This window comes from Thamnophis sirtalis, unplaced genomic scaffold, assembly GCF_051295495.1.
Source record: "Thamnophis sirtalis isolate CommonGarterSnake01/CBP01778 unplaced genomic scaffold, rThaSir2_p1.2 scaffold_5, whole genome shotgun sequence".
Taxonomy (NCBI): domain Eukaryota; kingdom Metazoa; phylum Chordata; class Lepidosauria; order Squamata; family Natricidae; genus Thamnophis; species Thamnophis sirtalis.
This window is the reverse complement of record NW_028261385.1, coordinates 43,880,325-43,902,418: the sequence shown is the minus strand read 5'-3', so window position 1 is coordinate 43,902,418 and position 22,094 is coordinate 43,880,325. Positions and strand designations below refer to the sequence as shown.

At 33.8% G+C, this 22,094-nt stretch overlaps 1 protein-coding gene across 2 annotated transcripts in view; it reads left to right on the top strand.

Annotated features, from left to right (window-relative positions):
• MCTP1 (multiple C2 and transmembrane domain containing 1) overlaps window positions 1-22,094 on the top strand; it is a 107,147-nt gene that overhangs the window by 46,389 nt on the left and 38,664 nt on the right. For both annotated transcript variants that reach the window (XR_015696679.1, XM_087715725.1), the window contains exons 11-14: window positions 1,506-1,608; window positions 1,957-2,058; window positions 2,376-2,450; window positions 3,928-4,047. Coding sequence is in view for 1 of the 2 variants with exons in the window: in XM_087715725.1 (XP_087571851.1) it covers window positions 1,506-1,608; window positions 1,957-2,058; window positions 2,376-2,450; window positions 3,928-4,047 (400 nt within the window). In the remaining variant the exon portion in view is untranslated. The remainder of the gene's footprint in view (window positions 1-1,505; window positions 1,609-1,956; window positions 2,059-2,375; window positions 2,451-3,927; window positions 4,048-22,094) is intronic.

Here is a 22,094-nt window from a genome sequence, read left to right as displayed (position 1 = left end):
ATCAGATTTGAATACCTTTCCCTTTGGAATAGAGGACCTTGGTGGAAACTACTATACTGATTGTCAGTATGTAACACTGTTCATGTAACTTTTCAATAAAGTAAAATAGCTTTGGCTGATTATCATCTGTCTCACAAAGCTTAGCCACCTAGGTAATGAAGCTAGCTACTATTGTTCACATATAGTAACCCTTACATTTGGATTACATGATGCAGTCAGTGTGGGGCTGCCCTTGCATTTATTCCAAAAATCTCATTTGGTGGAAGATGCTTGGAACAAGTTGCTAAGCAAGACACTTGGCCATGTTCATGTTACATGTGAAAGCAATTGAATCAGCTGCCTATTAGCTAACAAACCCAAGTTCAGATTTTACTCATGTAGAACATGGAACCAGTTCAAACTTCAGATTGTTAAGATTGTTAAGGTAGATCATTATGTGTGAAGCAGGAGTGACATTTTACATATTTTCTGTAATATGCCTGCACTCTGAAATGTTCTACTTTAACATTTGTGAAGTGTCTGCCATTACATCTTTTATTTTCCTTTTCATGCAAGCCTTCACCACTAATTTGTGGTTTGTTCTCCTTTTCACCAGTTTTAGGTTGAGCATTATTTTACATACTTTAGATCTTAATTATATTATAATCCACATTGACATTTTAAATAAAATATTAGTTATGGACAGACAGATGTATTTATTAATATATGTGTATTATGTAACATACAATATATTACATAAACATAATAATATATTAAAATATATTAAAATGATTATGCCCTTAATATATAGCTTAATAATTTTGTGTGTGTGCTCTTTGAAATTTTAATTCCATTATTAACTTCCTTTACAAAAAGGAGAGGTTGAAATTAGAGGAAAAGATGTTCCTATTGCTGGTTCTACAGCCATTATTCAAGGCGTGGGCAGGCTAGGATTTCTTTCAAAGTGCTCAATAGTCCCTTCTCTCAAAGAAGAATTGATGACCCGCAGAGTCCAACTTCCAGTTCCCTTGCTAGATGCTTTGGGCAGCCAGATGTGTAATATTGTAGAGAACTTTCTCTACTAACTTGAACTTACACAGATCAGAAACGTACTAGGTAACACCACAAGTTGATACCTCTATAACTTCAAAAGATTCCATCTATCTGGCTTCCAACTCAGAGCAAATGCAAGTGATTTTATCCATGAAATGCTTAGCCAGACGATCACAACTTACGCTAATTGGTTCTTCCGGCCTATCTTTGTCTAATGGGGTCTGGGACACTCTAAATAGTGCAGCTGGCAGACATTCCACAGACACAATAAGGGCAAGGAAGTATGTAATTGCCAAATGTTCAGTATTATGACTGAGTTTTATTCCTATTTAAATTAGTCTTCTTTTAGCCCTCTTTTTCATATTTATACTTTCAAAAATACATGTACTATTTGATTTTTCTGGGACTTAGTGATGTGTTTTTGTTAGCAACCAGTTCAATGACTTGACGTCTTTCTGCTTCACCCTTTATAGCAATATTAAAGATATCCACTCAGTTCTTGAAGTGACAGTTTACGATGAAGATCGTGATCGGAGTGCGGACTTCCTAGGCAAAGTGGTTATTCCATTATTGTATGTAAGTTGATATTATTATTGTTATTATCATCATCATTGCCATCGTCATCTGCTCTAAATTTCTTTATGCTCATGGAAACAATCAGTACAGGCTGTCATTTCTCAACCCAGGTCTGTAATAGGAATACTGAAAAAAAATTTAACATACTCAATTCACGGCCATGTTGAATCCCATGATAGTTAATTTTTCCTGACAGACTTGGTCCTGGTAATGAACAGGTACTTGTCAGAATTGCCACAGTTGTTTTGGGTTCTCTGTCAGTTTCAGCAGCTGGGGGTCAAAGGTCATGGAGGGAGTGTATTCAGTAGAGACTGTGAGACAGACGGCTGTCATGTCCTTTTCCTGCAGATTCAAAATGGTGAACAGAAAGCCTACGTTTTGAAAAACAAGCAGCTGACAGGGCCAACAAAGGGGGTCATCTATCTTGAAATGGATGTGATTTTTAATGCTGTAAGTCTTAACTTTGGCTTTTTTGTACTGCTAAAGAGTTCGGTTTCATGAAAGCTTTTGTTCCTGATTTGTAGAGAATTTCTGTCATTCCTCATTTTCTCTAAACTTTGATATATGCTGCAGAATACTCTTCTGCCACTGCCTGAGACAGTCACACTTTATCACTCCACTGCTACTGCTGTAATATATACACAAGCATGAGCTGTGCTTCATATTTCTAGCTTATAATCCTGGCATTGCGATTTTGAAATGCTGTGATAATGGTTCTAAATGAGACATGTTTCAGTGCCTAAATATCGTGACATTCTGATGTTTAGGTGAAAGCCAGCATCCAAACACTAATGCCCAAAGAACAGAAATATATTGAAGAAGAAAACAGACTATCTAAACAGGTAAAGATTTAGAATTGCAACGTTTTGTAGTGGTTTTTGGGGGGTGGGGGTGGGAATAAGCATTTAAAGCACTGTGATTTATAATAAAAGTTTATCTGGACACGTGAGCACGCACTCACACGCACACACACACGCACACACACACGCACACACACATGCACACACAGACTCACACACACACAGACACATGCCCCACTCCCAGCAACAACTGAGCTTTAGAAAAGTGTCATGAGAACTACAATAAAGTCATCAGTTTTCCCCTGTGTATCGGGTTATGGCACAGGTGGCTGTAAACTTAGTCTACCATACATTTTGTGGCTAATTTGACCTACAGGAACTTTCATATTATTGTGGATTAGAGAATCTATCAGTCTTTTGTTCTCCTAGTTCCAATGCTGTGGTGCTTATTAGAATCTTAATTAAGGCAACAAACTTTTATTTGACTCTTCAAAGACTGACACATATTTTTTTCTGAGTGTGTTTGCTTCTACTAGCTGAAATATTTACTTATGAACAGTGACAAATTTAAAATGTTCCTTGTGTTGAAGAATTGGCTAAAATAATACTACAACCAAATTTATTCTATATTTTGTATGATTACAATTATAGTACCTAAATAGTCTCTAAATCAATCTGCTTTTCCAGAACTGATTTATAAACTGAATAGTGTTTGTATACTTCTTACTTAAAATACAGAGTTACTTTTAGTAAGGATTTTTTTTTATCATCAATCAAATAATATTTACATAATCATAAAACAAGCAAATACTCTTTTGTAATACACAAAACAAAATACTTTCAGTACAGTCCTCCCAGTTTTTTTAGAAATTAGTGGGCACATTTGCAGACAGTGGGTAGATAATCTTTATCGCATAGTTTGAACTTAAAATATCTCATTAGAGAAATTGTGTTTTAAATAAAAACAGATACAGTATTATACTTTAAAATGCAACAAGTTAGCAAGCTCTTTCCAGTGAATTTTATGAATAAGTTCAAGGTAATATTTTTCCAAATGCTGCTGAAAAGATCTTCACAGGTTTTAAAAAGAAATGCCTGGTTCTTCTTGTCCTTGCAATGTTTTGTCACATCTTAAATGGAAAAACAAGTAAAATTGCCTGTGAATTACTGCATATGTCATTTCATATAGCTAGTATAAAATTTTGTTTAAAAAATCTGGATTAATATAGTAAATCTTTGAAACTCAGTGCCTGGAGCACAGTTACATATTCAGAATGAAAGCTTAGTAAGTACAGCAGCATTGTAATTTCTTCTATTGTGCTGCACAGTGGAATGGTACAGCCTTTTATATTTTGCAATTACCGATAAACCTGTGGATACCTATTGACAGTTCCTTTTTTTATTCTTCAATAATAGCACTTTTACTTTATATAGTGTATCCTTTTAGGATAAAATGTGAACACAGAATATATTCAACAGCACAAAAGAAGCTAACACATTATCTGTTTCCCACCTCTAGCTTCTTCTAAGGAACTTTATGCGTGTGAAACATTGCATCATGGTCATTATAAATGCTGCCTATTTTATAAATGGTTGCTTTGAGTGGGAGTCACCACCAAGAAGTTTGGCTGCTTTTGTGGTATGATATTTTTAATTTATTCATCATATTTGGCATGTTTAATGGAAAACAATTATTAATTTTGCACACAAGCTTAACAATTCCCATTTGTTCCTAAGGTCAGTGGGAATGGCAAAACCAATTGTAGAAGAATTTTCTGAGGTTTACTTAATCACTTCTGCTGGCAGGAGAAGCAAACCAGGAGCAGTCAAGTAGGATGCATCAGCAGGTTACTTGTTCACAATAAGCCAACACTGAATGTGCAGACACAGATAATACTTAATAGTCTCACACTTGGAACACATTGTTATCAACTATTCAGTAAGAAAGCAATAATAATGGACAAGTCAGTAGTTTTAGAATTGATGTACACTTTGAATTACTGATCTCTTGAAAAATGATTTACTTATGAGGGTTAGGAAGTTTAATGCAGTCACTGGAATCTTTATTATGTCATTCTTGATGAATTAGATTCCTGGTCATCAAAGACAAACCGTAATATTGTTTTCTTGCTTCATAATCTTAATGTGTATAGTTTTCCTGGTAAAAGAGTTTTTTTGCTGTGTAGGTAGGTGTCTACAACTGTTTATACAATGAATGATACTAATATTGGAGGTGCTATATATAGAGGTTGTTTTCTAGATTTCTTATAATGCACTATTATATTAATAAGTACAAGCAACTGAAATTGGTGTTGAGACAACTGTTTAACTCAAAGAATCATACAGGAGGGGTACGTTTCCTATTTGAAAGAGCTGAAATATTGCTATGGAACTTACTCATGTGGTTTTTCAAATTAAAAAACTTTTAGGGTATGATATAAGAGATTATATAGAGGTAGAAACTTAACTGTTCCCATAGATCGAAATAAATACCTTGTAGTATAAAAGAATAAGACCATTTTATGGAGAACACAATATTTGTAATAGCTTTATATTATCACAGTTAGAGGTTGCATTCTTCTCAGTACAAGTTGCTGATATACTGTGACCAGGCTATTGCCATCATCTGTGTTTTAAATAACCTTTTATTGTTGTGGAATATAACTAATACACACACATATATAAATATATATTTTTTATATTTACCTTAAGTCATTTGGTTTGCATTGATTCTGGTGTCTCACTTGGAGATCCTACATTGGTCAAGGTAGTGCAAAGAGTAACAGGTTTTTAAAAGGAATCAACACACAGAACCTTAACATTTTAAAATAATATTATGGCATGATCTTCATGTAACATTATCTTTATGTTGATACCTTGTAGGTAGCATCTGAATGTTTTCAAGGCCTTTTGATGTAAGGCAGCTAATGCGTGTGTGGTTATAGTCAATATTTTTATGGTTGACTTGTCATAAAGTAGATTTTAATAACTTATTCTACTATCAAAGAGCCACAGTAGTGGATAGCTTTTTATTATGACTCATTTTCAGTAACAATTATATATCTGAGCATATTTACTGATTTTAGAATTGCAACCTACATCCACTGTTCTGCAAAATGTAAACTGTTTAAAATACTTTTGAAATAGTAAGATTTTAATGGTTCTAACTGGAGAGTAAATGAGCAACATGGATAAAAGCAAAGTTGTGCAAAGTGGAATCCCATTTTTTAAATTGTTACAGCTACTTGAGAAGAGAGAATTAGCAAATAACATATTTCTCAAGTCACAGCAGGTGCCAGCACCTAGCCATTCTCAACAACTAAATATCAGACCTGATTAAAACTTGGAAAGAGAGAAAACACAAAATTATAGGATTACAGTCTAGACTGAAAAGTCAAATGTCCTGAAAAAAGGAAATGATAAATCACTTCCATACAGTTTTCTGGAACACAACCTGGATATATTCATGTAGTCAATGTCCACTCAAGAGAGATTTTATTACTTAACTTCCTCTAATGGGAATTTTCTGCTGGATTTTGGTTTGTTCCAACTGTGAAGTGTTAGGTTCAAATAACATGTTCCAAAGTTTAGGATTTAAATAGTATAGAAACAAATGATATAGTTTTTCCTCCAATAGGTATTGTTCTCCCAAATACTATATTGATCATAACTAAGCATTCAGCTTACAAAACTAACAGAATTTTTTAAATATTAGCTTTTTTGTTCATATTTAAATTAAAACATGAATTACTTCTATGTAATTTTAACATGCAATTATTCAAAATACTTTTATGTATATTTAATATATGAAGGCAACTTCTTGGTACATAGAAATTAGAAGAATTGTCTTTGCTAGTGTAGTATCAAAATGTCTTCCAACTTGGGTTTAATTCTCTTCAGTTCTTCGCCACACATTTCTGTACTTGTGGAAGTTGGAAAGTATAATGCTTTAGGGCAGATGAAGGGTGTATGCAACCTTTTTCCTCCACTATCGTATTACTATAATGGGCTGAAAAATAATTGGATATCTAAGATTTAAGTAAAATGGGGTACTTCAAAACAAATTAGTGAATTAGTTATTGCAGACAGATTTTACTCTGTAAATAGGTTTGTGGATAATTTGTGGTACTTTGGACTATTTTGAATTGTTTTAGCCTTTTCAGTTGTTATACATTAAGTATTGCTATGTTAACATTAACATTTGATATTTTACACATTTATTTCCTGCATTGCTGTGTGGTCTTTGGGGAAATGTGCTCTAGTGCTACATGAAAGAGACATAATATTGATCAGGTAACATTTCAGTTACACTTATGTATGTTGCAAAATTAATGAAAATGCCAGGCAAAAATGTCAGAGTGCACAAAAAGGTAGGATTTGAATTTGGGCTGTTTAATGAAAAGTTTAAGATTTATGTTACAATATGTCATTTTAGCCTACAGTATAGAAGTCATAATACAATAATTGCTGTGTTACTTGAAGGAATATTAAGTCTTAATTTATAAAAAGTAACTGATATCCTCAAATTACTTAATTTGGTCTAAATAGTCAAATCCTGCTCTAAATAACAACAATACTGTCATATAAGGAGAAAGATACAAATGTGCCACATTTTTGCAAGAGCTCAGAAGATTATGTAGTCTTCTTTTGATTTTAGCCAGCATTCATCTGCAACCTGTTTTAGATTTTTAAAGTAAATCTAAAGCAGTTCCAGTACTATTTTTTCTGTTTTAGTGCTCAGATTTATTTAGCTTAGGTTTGTACATATTTATGTAAACCATTTCTGTGTTTAGCCATCACACATGAAAAACTGGAGGTCCATCTTGAAATGATTAAGGTCTTAAATTGTCATTACAAGTTTATGATTAATAGGGGATTCGTAGGATAACAATATAATGGAGAAACATGAATATTATTTAATAGATTCATTTTTGGTAAATGTGCCAAAAAAGACCAAAAATTTAAGAAATAATTCATGTAGTATAACCCAGTGTATAAAGAGGTATTGTCATTTTTATTTAGTTGTACTATTATACATTCCACTCCTTTCTCTAGGAACTCAGGATGCTATACATAGAATTTTCTCCCCCTTTTTTGCAATAACCCTTCTATTGGAGTATAGAGTGACTGACCTAAAGTCATCCAATTAATTTCATTGGATGAGTTTGTATTTGATCCTGGGCCTCCATAGTTAGAATCCAATAACAACCATTACATAAAATGGCTTTTATTTCAGTAATAAATAAATAACTAGAAAAAAAGACTACAGACTCAACACTTAGATATTTGTGTTTTTACCGGGTAATCAAAACATGGTATTCGTCTATATTATTTTACTTTATATATGATTATTTAATATTGCTTTCTCATAGAGGTTTGTAAGAGGAACTTTCCTTGAAATAAGACGGTAGCAGTTGAACATCTTCTGAGCCATAAACCTGGGCAGATGGCATACGTCTGTTATTACCATAAAAGTCTACTGAGATTTTTCACAGTTACGGAACATATTCACGTTGAATGGCTGTGGCAATTTCAGTCTGTGTACTCTGAGAGAATAACATTTATTGTTAAGTTCAGAAGCCTGTATGTAGCATTTAACCATAGTCTTTTGATTCCCATGTTCTCTCCTCAGAGCCTTTGGTGCAGACCCACCAAAACAGCTGCTTCTCGGGAACTGAGGTTTGGCAGGGCTGCATCAATTCCACATAAGGGAGATAGTTGGGAACTAAAGGACATAAAATTATATGGAAGTACATTCCATATCCATACTGAGTAATTGGACTTAAATTGTTTCTTTAAAAGAAAATAACATACTGATTTATTTTATATCAATATTTAAATATTCAATTGAATAATTTAGGCAGACAACCACAGAATTCCATGTGTAAGAGAAACTGCTTTTAATAAATTAGGGAGAGGGATCTATTTCATATATACAATAAGAATTGAATTTGAAAACTTGTTGTTGCAGTAAATAGTATATTTTCATGATCTGAATCTTCTGTACTACCACAAATCTCTGTTCTGTTTGGGATAGGGGAATGTGTTGGGGATTTTAAACACATACCTGTGAACAACCAAGCTGTTGATGTGTTGATGCTCGGATTTTTGAAAATGTTCCTTTCTTCTTGATTCATTAAGTGTATTAGATCAGTTCTCATACAATAAGGAAAATAGTTAATGTGATGATGGGAAAATTTCTGGCTATCTCATTCATAAATAAATGTTTTTCTCCTCTCCCCGCTCCCCCTGATTATTCCTGGCTTTATTCCTATTCTTTTTCTTTATTCCTGATCTTTTTCATATTCAGTTCCATTTGTTGAAATAATGCTTAGATCTTTTTGCCTTCTTTTTATGTACATCTCAAAAGTTCATAGTTACCTATTTCATTTGTTTTTAGTCTGAGACTGTTTTTGAATTTCCATGTATACGGTGAAATTTTAAGTAACAACAAGCCTTCATCAATAACTTTACCTAAATTCCTTATTTAAGTATAAGTTTAGCAATCTTGTAAGGAAAAAACCCTTATGGTATGAGAAATGGGTTTTTTATTATACAAATTCAACATGAGTAAAATTAGAAATTTGGATTCCCATTTGTATTTAAATAACATTTTAGTGTATTTTATCCACCTGGGCAGAAATTTATTTCTTGCAAAATTTTAAGGTGAATACTCTGGAAGAGGGATCTGATATAAATCACTTTTCAGAAAATAATGGACCTCTTAATTTATGTGGAAGAAACAGGAAATTCTAAAATATTCTATTTGAAATACAAAATTGTGTTTGAGAAATACTTTCTTAAACATGAAATTAAAGAAAAAGACATTTAAAACTTTACTTATGAGGGAAAAAAGCCATTGTGTAATTGTTTTCAGGGCAGTCCACAACAATCCTATTATCCTTAGTTTTTAAAACAATCTTAGGAATGCTGTGTTTCAAACTGATAATTATAATTCCTAGCTCATCAAAGTAAAAATAAAGTAAAAAATGCTTTTTTTAAAAAAAGTACTAACAATAATTTGTTCTGAAAAAAATGAACCTGCTTTTAAAGGTTAACACAGAATTAGAATATATTGAAAATGCAATTAATGTCAACCACATAGTAGCCTTCATTACTCTCAAAACTATATAGGCAACAAGAATACCATGTCGCCATTCAAATTATAATGGTCACCTTCCTTAACTAGAAATGAGCATTGATAGGCCAATTCAGGTTCTTCTCTACCTCATTAAAATGATAAAGCCAAAAAGAAGAAAAAAGGCTAATCTAATGTTAGTTGATCACTGTCTAAAAACTGAAATCTGCTGCAAGTGAAACTTGACTCCTAGTGACTTCATGGTCATGCATACTTACTACTTACTGTTGATGTTATAGTATAAATAATCATGTGGAAGTAATACATGCAATATGCTACTACATGTGCTTTAATTTCAAAATAAAGCTATAATATTTGATGAATCTCTTATGGCCATCTTTATATCTGTCTGCCATAAACACGTTAAATAAACATTTAAAAAATATATCCCTCTGAAAACTGCATATCCTTTAGGTCACCCTTGATCCTTATCATTTTAGAATACTTTGCATGCAGCAATAAACAATATTCCTCCTCTTACTTTTCTGTAAGATTGTCACCTAGTCAGTGTTTTGTCCTGTAATGAAATCAGTGTGTGTGGGCAGCGTCTCTCTCTTTCTTCCCTTCCTGTTTATAATGGGTGAGATGGGGGAAGAGACTCCTCTCTTTCATTTCATGTAGTGTTTAATCCTAGTGATTCTCTCCATATCATCCCTACCAGGGTGGTTTAGCTAGCAGCATTTCATTTGCCTCCCCCCTCCTGTCTTTGCTGCCATAAAGCTTTGCAACTCCCATCCTTCATTCCTAAGCTCTTTGTTTACAGCACTTTCCTTCTCTACGCTGTTCTACTTGCTGTGCAGATCAAGGCAGAACAAGCAGGCTAGAGTGTTTTCTGGGCTGGGCTGAGATGAGATAGCAAGAACCAGTTGATGGGAGGCGTGTATACCTACTTATCTTACCTCTGAAAGACAAATGCACATGGCTTCAGTTTGAATTAAAAGATAAACAGGAATTACGCTTCAACTAATTCTAAATTAAATTGAAGTTATAACTAATGAATGCTTCAATCCTTCATGAACAAGTGTTCTATTGGAAGAAACTCTGTGTATGTTTAATAACACAAGACTTGAGCAGTCCATAGTTGCAATCTTTATGCTATACTATTAGCAAAAAGAACAGAAATAAATGCAAGTAATGTAGTATTGATACATGAAAACAAAATTAAAAACATAAGGCCATATTATCTATATTTTTAAAACTCAACTATTAAGCAGATTTAATTAGATCTAGTCAGGAATTTACATGGTAATAAACCTAGTTTACATGTTAAAATCACTTAGGCTCTATAAATAACTGTGTTTGAGCTTTTATTAGTTAATTATTGTGGGTGTACTTCACAATATCCCAAACTTAGTATTTTTTTAAAGATGGAAGGCAGGCTGTGAAGTTAGTAATATTTCAGGAATTATTCATTTTGTAAACTTTTGCAGCTAAAATTAATAACTATCAGAATATTCTTACAGGACAGTTTTTCAGTGAAGTGGTATTTGTTTCTCTGCTGCTGTGATGAGGGTGGATTTGTGTATCTTCTTTCTTTAAGCAGATATAATATGTATCTATTTCAGTGACTGAGCATTTGAGTGCACCAATGCAAGTCATAGCTGATAACTCGGGCAGCCCATCTCGTACTACTGTAGAACCGTATCCCTGAACTGTCTGGAGTTACCTACCCAAGAAACAATTACTCTATTAGGGTCAAATACCCTTTCACCTTTCTACCTGAACACCTGCAAATTGAGCTGTATCACATTCAGAATTTTAAGAACAGAGCCATTGTAAGGGGGTGGTTTGTTTCTGGGAGAAAATTATGCCAGTTCTCTCTTAAATGAAAGACAAGTCTGTTGTTACTTAAGGGATATTAGGCTTCACTGCATTTTTGAGAAAAACAAATTTGCTGTAACTTTATCTGTAATGTAGTATTGAATGAGTGCAAATAGAGTCGATAGGATGTATAGCAGAGCAAGAAAAATAAGAGTTTGTTAAAGCAATGAAAGGGATTTGTAACCCTTATATTTCTAAGGGATACCATATCAGAATCAAGGGTTAGAAGGGGAAATGACTTAGTTACAGCATGAACATTAAATACCTGCACAGTAATTTACCCAAAAATATCATCAAAGAAGGATGCTTTATCTATTCTAAACTCACAATGAACTTACACATTTCCTGAAAGTAACTAGGTTGATGGTCTTTTATTTAGTTAATGTGTTATTATAGCAAAGAGGTATAAAGCAAAGAGGTAACTGCCAAACTGTGAATTTTCATTGTGATAATGCCTTATACATTCATTTGCTAATGTCATTATTTTATATTTTATTTCAAATATAGTTAAGATACATTAGTATATGTTTCTCCTTCATTTTCCTTCATTATTGATAATTTGCAAAGCAAACTATCATGTGCTATTTTTATTAGGAATTTGAGGTTTTGGCCAAAAAAAATTGAAACACATTATGGAAATTTATCTAGTTGTAAATGAACTTTAAGTTATACTAACAAAAGTATGCAGTTGAATTGAGTTTTAAATTGAAATAAAAAAATGTATTAAGCTGGAACACTTAATAGTATACCATACAACTCCATTTAAATTTGGTAAAAGTTGTCCCATAGAAATTTGTATATAATTCATGTCTTATTGTTATATTTTAAAAGTGCCAGTTTATATAGTCTACGTAGAAGATGCATGATTGCCAATTTAATTGCCAAAGTGTTGCATCCTCATAGAGAATTTTGTGATATAGATGGTTTCATTTAGATAATGTTTCACTAGATTGTTTCATTTCCTTTTAATGTTTACTGATTTTTGTGCATTTTTTAAAAAAAAAATCACCATAACAATGTGAATTTACGGAATAAAATTTCATTTATATAAATTAGATCCCACCTTTTAATGTATGAATAATTTTGGTAGCAAAAAATGAAAGGAAATGGATTGCAGATCCTATTTTCTTTAAAAATATTTTAATGAATTCTGTATGAAACAAAAATTTACTAGTATTTATGTACATAGTGAGACAAATATTTTAAAATCATGAAAGCAGCATTAATGTTCTCATGTTGTTGCCCATCAAGATTGCAAATTGCACACATCATAGAGAGATTGAAGCAATGAAATTATATATGATATATCAATCGACAGAGAGATAACTGACCTGAATATTTGGGGGTTTTCTAATTCATACATTCTGGTAATAAATTGTTCAAATTAAATTTTTAAAGAAATATGATGTAACTGATTTAGATATGATGGAGATAAATACATTTCAAAAAAGAACATACAAGTCTTCTACTTCTTGTCTTTTTAATAAATATCTCAAACAGTGGTGTTGTATACATTTAACTGGAATAAGCTCATTTTATTTAGTTGAAGCTGATCCTATGCACTTTTACACTGACATAAATCTCACTAAATAATTGCTTTTGCGTAATAAATCTCACACCATATTATAAAGATGTAATCCTTTGTGTAATACACAAGTTAATGGACATAAAATCTATTGTAAGTATGATTTCTGAATAAACATAGAATTGGCCATTAAAATGCAAACTAGAGTCAATATGTTAGATTTCAGTAGAATGAAAGACAATAAAAATCTTTGTTGCCTTGAAAGAATCATGCATGTCTCTCATATCTTCTGTTCCTATTTTATCAATGGCAAAATGCAAAATGTGTTCCAGGATGACAGAACAGATCAATTTTTACATGAGATTTAAATTATTTTAACATATCTACTTTCATACCTATAATTTATGCTATAGAAGTAAAAAAGTTTGATTTCACTGATGTACGGCTGATTCTTTTAATCATTCTGAATTAAGAATGATTAAGAAAAATGAAAAATTTTAAGACAAAATTTTAGTACAGTTTAAAGTTTAAAGCACTATAGCCACAGCCAAGAATTTGATTAGAATGATTTATTATATCAAGGTTTTTCTTTTATTTAATGCTTGTCTTTGGTTAAGCCTTTTAAAACTTCTTTCTAACAGTAACCTTGACTGCCACACAAGTGATACAAATGAAATATCAAATCTACAAAGCTTTATAAATTAATTACAAGTCACGAATCTTATAGCTTAATGCACCATCTTATGTCTTATAAATGACAGTTGTGTATTCTTTTATAGATTTTAAGTATGATATAATTTTAAAAAATTGGAAACATTTTAGAAAAGTTCTGCCCTAAAATATTTTCCTTAATGTACATTTCTTCTTTTGTTCCATTGTGTTTTTGTTTTTTATTTGTTTGAAGTTAATTATGTTTAGTGTTAAAAAAAAAATTGTAAGGGGAATGCAAATAAGAACAGGCTTATTATACATTCAATAAAAATATACCTGTTTGAAGTATAGTAATATAGTACAGATTATATAATACTAAAAAATATCTAAAATTTGAACAAGAATATTATTTACATGTTAAATGCAATTTTCATAGATAAACATAAATTTTATTCCTAGAGTTTAATTTTATAGACACAATTAAATATGAGATTGTGTGTTGGAGTCAAGTTTATTAATTTCAATTCTAACACCGAACTATTTTGTACTTAGTTTTATTTTTTACAGATGAAACTACGGTATTGTCAGATTTATTCTTAAATTGTTTTTAATAATATGTCTTTTTCCCCCTAAATTTACTATTTATTATATATTTTGAACATGTACCAAAATGTTAGTAATTTTTTAAAAGACACTGAATTATTTTAATGTCAGTTTTTTAAAGTAATTTTCTGCATAGAAGATATAAAGCAGTTTAAAAATAAAGTATAGTTAATATTAAAAAATATTTTCCAAAGTTCATTATCCTAATTTGATGCAATTAAATTCAACAATTTAAATTTTTATGCCTGAGGGTTATTCTTATTTACCTGTAATTTAATAAAATATAGGGGGAAGTTGCAAAATGCTTAGATTTGTTTCTTTTTAGATTATGAAAGTTAATGAATGGAATTGACCTATTAAATATGAAATATATAGACTGAAATATACACATATAACAAGTTGTGCTATTGCTTTTGAAAGATTTCCAAAACAGGTGGCTAATAGTTATTTATTGACATATGCAAAGATACATATATTAATTTGCATGCCTGTAATATAATAAGACATGTATAGAATCAAATGCCATGCTTGATTTAGAACTACATATTATACTTCTGCTCAGTAAAAGTATTTTCATAATTATAATGAATGCATATATTAACTAGCATACATATTAATCATTTTATTATTGACTAATATCAAATATTTATCTTGTCATGTAGACAAACATAATTATTTAATTATTTATGAAACAGTTGTGTGAAGTATGCAAAGCTGCTACTGTAGAAGTGTTTCAACCACTCTAGGAAATAACATTTAGAAGTAAGCTAGCATGATTTAGAAATGCTTTCTGTGGAAGCAGAAGCACAAAGAATGCCTCCTGTATCAGGAGTTTTAGTGGCTTTCACTGTAATATTAGAAACAACTCTTTATCACATGTGCTTCAGTGGCAAAGTTCGCTAGAAAAGGTATTTACAGAAACCTATCAATTAGAACATTCAGTCATTTGTAGCAATATTTGTAAAGTCACAACATTTCCCCTCATTGTTGAACTTGTTATTTCACATTTCTTTGTTTTTTGTTTAGTTTTAGCTCAATTCTAAAAAGGTTTACATTGTCTAAGTGCCATTCTTTAAAATGAGTTTCACTAGCATTGCATTAGCAGGAACATAGAGAATCAGAGGCAACAGTTGACAATTTTAAATTTTAGATAAAAGCAGAAGACATTCTTCATATACCTGATATCACAGTACTTTTATGTTTTTGCTAATTTATAAAACTTCTGATTCCTCCTTTCAGCAAATTAATGATAAATGAATGTTGTTCTGCTTTTGAACCCCTAGGTAGCACTATTGTCTCACAAAACCAATGACATCTCTAGACAAGGCTTTAGTTATTTATTTACTTATTTATTCAAGCCTTATAAACCAACTCTAACTAGCACTACTACATTAGCATAATTTTCAAACTTTAATGATGATCTTATGGCATGGCCTAAATATCATGCTTTGAGATTCTCTCTCTTTCCCTGGATGATCTGATGGAGGTAAAACAGTGACAAAATTCAAATTATTAGTTCAAATACAAAAATTATTTTGGTGTAATGTGCAAAAAATATTCTTTTAATGTGTTGCTTTTCAGCTATCAATACATCTGTGAGGTTCTGACTGACTATATTCTATTTCCTTTATACAAAACACTATTCAGCACTTGCTTTATTTTCAAGTCACTAATGAGGTAAATGAAGTCTCAATCTCTTAATCTTGCTTTTCTTTTCATCTTTAAACAGGGCCACCTACATGATTTCCATTTAGCCATGTGCTTTTATGCCATTTATTAAGTAGCACTCTAAAGATGAGCAACATGTATGAATAGTTATTGCTGTTTCAGGGTTCCTTCTAACAAACAGTGTAGAACAAAATATTAAAAGATTTTTTTCATTGTCCTAGAGAGGGATTGCTTGCTTTAATGGTTAGTGAATTGCATATAAGAATTGCATATAAGCTACTAAAATAGACCTCTCTCTGGTTTACAAGACTTGGTACTTTGAATCATCCTAGCAATAATGTGGTTTTTTTTCCATATAGCATTTCCTTCCCCTTAATGCAACTACTTCTTAGTTGTATAATTCTGATAATAAGTATATATTATGGAAGGAGACTTGAGATATTATTCTGAAAAGTAATCATGGCCTGCTTGAATCAAAATTTGGAGCTTCATTCTCTTTTATTGATAACAAAGCACATAAAAATATTATTTTGAAGTTATTCCTTGCTCTAAGAAATCTGGACTTCAGTTATTACAATAGTTTCCTTTTATTCATTTGTCCCCCCTCCCTCCCAACCTTTGGTTAACATAAGACAGCTGTGAGTGCAAAATTCATTGAGATTCACTAAGTGGGATTAAAAAAAACCTACAAAGGCCTATTAATGTGCATCTTTATTATTCCTTTGTCAGCGTGCTGCACCATGGGAGACTTGAAAAGGGAACACTACAGCTTTCTATGAACAAGCTGTTTTCTAATCATATTATCTGCGCATTCGTGCGTATACTAGAACATGCAAAGTCAAATGCAGGTGGGAGGGAGCCACCCTTTGACTCACTGTAGTAGCAAAAATATTTCAGGCTATCAGCATGAGAGTTTTCAGCTTTTCATTGTCTCAATAAAAAGAGGTATCTTTATCTTGAAGGCAAAGAACACAAATAGATCCCCAGTGTGTTTGCATCAATTCTTTAAAAAAAAACTTGCAATTAAAAATAAAGTAGTGCAGGTATTCTAATAAAAAAGAAAGTGAAAAGTATTATGATGAAATCTATTTGGAGTGAATTCAATAAAGTTAAAAAACGAGAGCCTCCATAGTGATAGCTCTCTTTCTCTCCAGCCTAAGTTTCTGCGGTCACTAGCCAAGTTAGAACAAATGGTGCTTACAAAACAGTTCATAGTTTGATTTGTCAAAGAAGATAAACTATTTCCATGGTATACCCCAAAAGAGAGCTTTTTGAATGCATGAACACTGTTGAACATAAATGCAGACTGATGTAAAGAAATCATCTGTCTGGGCATAACAATCTTTTTACAATGGCTGATGTAACAGTTTGCACAGTTTAGCTACCAAGTCATTGTATTTTAATTATGATAAATAATCATTTGGTTTTCTCAGTTGCAATGTAAGGCTCTGAAAGTTGGACCATAAGAAAGGCTGAGTCCCAAAGAATTGAGGCCTTTGAACTATGGTGCTGGAGAAGACTCCTGCGAGTCCCTTGGACTGCAAGGCAATCAAACCAATCAGTCCTAGAGGAGATCAACCCTGACTGCTCTTTAGAAAGGCAGATCCTGAAGATGAAACTCAGATACTTTGGCTACCTAATGAGAAGGAAGGACTCACTGTAGAAGAGCCTAATGCTGGAAAGATTGAGGGCAGAAGAAGAAGGGGACGACAGAGAGTGAGGTGACTGGATGGAATTCCTCTATAAATGCAACTTGTTATTATGTAATAGATATGATCCTAGAGCAGCGGTTCTCAACCTGTGGGCTGTGACCCCTTTGGGGGTCAAACAAGCTTTTCACAGGGGTCGCCTAAGACCATTGGAACTCTTTAACTCTTTAGAGTCTAAACTAAAGAGTTAAAGAGTTTCGATGGTCTTAGCGTGCTGTGTCGCTCTCTTGCGTGCGCACACACCCACAAATACACACCCCAGCGCACACGTAGGGAAGTAGGAGGAGAAACGCAAACGTAAAAACTAGGATTGGCGCTGTTTTGTTTTTTCTTTCCTTTTTTTCTTTTTAAAAGAAAGGCAGTCTTTCCACTTAGAGCCGGGAGCCTGCTTTTAACTCGCAATGCAAAGTTTAGGGACCTGCCGCCCGCATTGTTACCACCTCTGCTGCTGCCGCCCCTGCTGAGGAGCCTCCCGCGGCAAAAGAAGCCGGCCCGAAGGAAAGGAGCGGCTTGGATTCCCTGCACAGCGGAAGGAGAGGTGCCAGAAGACTGACGGGCTTCCCTGCAGGCCAGTCCGGCCAGCCTCCCATGCATGCGTTTTTCGGCGACTGTTCCGGCCTGGGTGTTCCTACAAGGTGCACACTTTTGCCGGAGTTGAGCTGCATCAAAAGAGGATGCTTGAACAGCAAGAAGGGCAACAGCTGAGACGACCTGACATTGCTTTCCCCCTCCCCCCCCCCGGCGCAGGCCTGGCTCCGCCAAGCCAACTTTGCTTGGTTCTGCCGGGATCCGAAGGGGAGACCATTAGCCGGAAACCGAATTGAGAAGAAGGGAAGGGAGACCGGACTGGGGACATGGGAGGAGGAGGGGGGGGTTATTGGTTGGAAGTCTGCGAGGTGGGATCACCGCGCACGCGGCCAGAGGAGGAATACTTCCCCATTAGGGAGGGAGTTCTGCTGCTCCTCTCGCCAAAGGAGGGCAAGCACCCAAGATTGGAGTGTGCGTGCGTGTGTATGTGTGCGGGGTGGGTGGGGGGAAAGTAGGAGCCAGAATGGAGAGAGACACGTGCAGCCCAAAGGACTCTGGGAAAGCTGCTTGCTCCGAGCGACAGAGGTTGATGGGCGGAGCTACAGAAGCTAAGAGGTACCATTTCTGAGGCGTAAAACAAGGTGGGGAAAATAAAATGAACATGGCGACAAAGGAAAGGCTAGAGTCCAATTTTATGGTTGGGGGTTACCACAACATGAGGAACTGTATTAAGCGGTCGCAGCATTAGGAAGGTTGAAAACCACTGTCCTAGAGAATCCTTCAACCATCTTTTCAGTAAGAAAGGATGAAGGATTGAGAAATTCTTGGCCATTAATTGGTTTGCACAAAACATAGAATCTGGTTTAATTTACAGTATTGTAGTATACATTTGATTTGTTCATACATTGACTACATTAATCAAATTTTGCAAAAGTTTAATGACTATACAATTGATTATAGTTTAAGCTTATGATTCCAATATGTTCCATGGAGGTATTACTGTTCCTGAAGGAACATGCAGAAGTATTGTCCATATAGATTGGCCATTTATTTTATTGGAAAAGTAAAATACGTACTCAAATGAAAATTGAGTATGTAGTAAAATACCGACTCAAATGAAGAGTGTGTATGTGATTTGCTTGTTCCACTAATGTCTATCCCTTTTTGCTTTCTTTGGCCTTGCTTGGCTTCTTTTTGTTTCCTCTGTTTTTTCCCCATCAGTGAAAGAATGTAATGTGACTGTAAATACAGGTCTTACTATTTTGTCTCTGCAATATCTGAGCTTTGGTCCTTAAAAAAAATCTGCATATGCTTTTAGATTCCCAAAATTGAGTATAACAGCCTAATCTTTTTAACCAGAACTACTTCATAATGCATTTAAGTATTATCCTCAGTTGAAAAGTGTGTATATTTGTGTGTGTATTATGCAAATCAGCCATGATTTGATTTGAAGATTCAATCCTTACTATGATTTAGTAAGTCAGCTTAATTCAGTGTGAAAAGTGGTTGGAATCAGTTTCAAGACTTGGCTCAATACAAGTGTGTGTGCATGTACAAAATCCATCAAATGTCTTAATTTGATTTGAATGCATCTGATTCAATATGATGATTCAGTTCAAAGGGATGATTTGGTTGGTACTCTGAAATTTTCTATATCCTTTTTGATATATAAAGAAAAAATGGTAATCGGTGTGATTACATGACAGTAAAATTAAAGAGAACTAATTATACTCTTGTGATTTGTGTTTCATAAAATATAAAATATGAGAGACAGTTTGGTCTAATGGGTAAAGGCACCAGGCTAGAAACCAGAAGACTGTGAGTTTTAATCTTGCCTTAGACATGAAAGCCAGCTGCTGATCTTGAACCAGTCACACTCTCGCAGCTCAACCCATCTTCACAAGGTGGTTGCTGTGCGAATCATAGGACAAGGAGGAAATGAGTATTAAGGTATGTTCGCTGCCGAGTTACACACCCACACCCACACTTATTTATTTACTTACCTATCTACCTTTGGGAAAAATCAGTGGTCAAACTGGAACCATTAGAAAGCTTTTCATTTTCCTATATTTACAATATAGTGTGGATACCAAGCATATAATTTACTTGAACATCACAATAAACACAAAAATCAAACGTTTTGATACTGGGGATTCAGAATGTCAGTAATAGCTGCTCTTTTGCTTATAAGTTTTACCAAAAACTTATAAGCAAAATTAGTTCTCTGAAATAGGCATGCCCGATTGAGTCAATTATAAAATGCTGTGTATGGTCTCATTTCCTGAATAATGAATGTAATATGGGTTACCTCTGAGCATTTTAGTCAAAAGCAACAGAAAAGGATTGTTAGAGCACAGTGGAATGAGATCTGTTGATTCAAGATTTTTATGATTCTTGTTATATTCTTGTAGTGTAAAGAATAACCCCCATCTTTAATTTCCCAAACTATTGAAATTTACAGATATTCCATTAGCCTGCAATATCTGTTCAAATTTATATAGACATCAAAACATTCTCCATATGCTAATACTAATGCAGGATCCTGGCTCATATGAAAGCCACTGTGCAGTCACCTGTACATGCAAAGATTTTCGTTTGCAGGGATAAAAACTAACATCATTGGATGTTTAAAGATTGTAGATTAAAGATTGTGGACGTGTTATTAGGAATATGCACACTTTGAGAATCTGGATGCCATCACATGAAGGAGAACATGAAAGAGGTTAATGTCATACTGATTTCTGACAGGTCCATATGCTTAAAATTTCTAGTGTATTCAAATCACGGCAGAGGAAAAACCAAAAAATTGCAGCAATGAACTAAGAATAACTAAATTACTTGTCTAAAACAGCTTCACAAATATTGATGAATAACTGAATTTTTTCGAGAAGATATATTGGGTTCTACCTGTAATACAGTGATGTGCAGTCAGGTGATGCAAGGGAGGCACAGCCTCATCCCCTGTCATCATGAAAAGAAAAAAAATGTAAAAGGAAAAAGGCGAGAGCTGAGGTCAGGCTAAGCTAGTTGCTGCCTCATTGTGGATGACTCTGCTTAACTGTTTAAAGAAGCCTCTAAAAAGCGCCCTCTACTATGAGGCAGGAAAACTGCGTGCCTCATCTAGTCTTTTTAGGCGTTTTATGATCACTCGAACAGAGTTAAGCAAGGGTTAAAAGCCTAAAAATTCCTGACATAGGTGAGGCACACAATTCTCCTGCCTCATAGTAGAGGGTGCTCGTTTGGGCGGGGCTTCTTCAGAGGACCTGAGGCAAGAGCAGAGTTTAAATCCTCTTTGAAGCAGCTGGAAAAGGTATGTGTGGGTCGGAGGGAGGGGGAGGAATTCAAACTTCATCCTCCTGGTGCGGGGCTTTGGGCAAAGGTCGGAGGGAAGGACCTTGGTTCGCTTGTGCTCTCCCTCCCCAAGTGTAATTTGATTGCAGGTAGAGCCACGTGCCTTTTCATACCTGTAATCAGTGAAGCAATACTATGGAAGGCTCTAATGAGAAAGTTATGTTCAAATAATGTGAAGGCAATTTTTATGCTGCTAACTCCATGACTGAGTTAGATGTTTACCATAGTAAATGCCAAAAAATGTTCATCAATCTTCTAAAGACAGCTGGATTAGGTAGATTGTATCTGAGGGAGCAATTTAAGTTTATTTTTTTCAAGCAGGCATCACCAATCTGGGAGCACATTACCATTTTTCATGAGCTGCTCATCTACTGGTATTTATGTATTTTGATATTGCATATTTTCTGTAGAACATATTAAATTACAATGATGGGTAATTATTGGTTTTGCCTTGATTTTTTCTCTTTTCCTATTTGTGTGTGTGTATTTGATGTGTGTATGTATGTGTACAGTATATACTCTGAGTACACACACACATCCTTGTTTTCCACTTTTTTATAAATACTCTGAAATCTTAGTGGAAGTGTTTCTAACAATGTTAAACTCAAAGTTAATTAACTAAAATATTGATTATGTTGTGGCATCTGCAAGGTTTTGGTTAACATTTCCCCTTGCTGTAGAGTTTGAGTTTA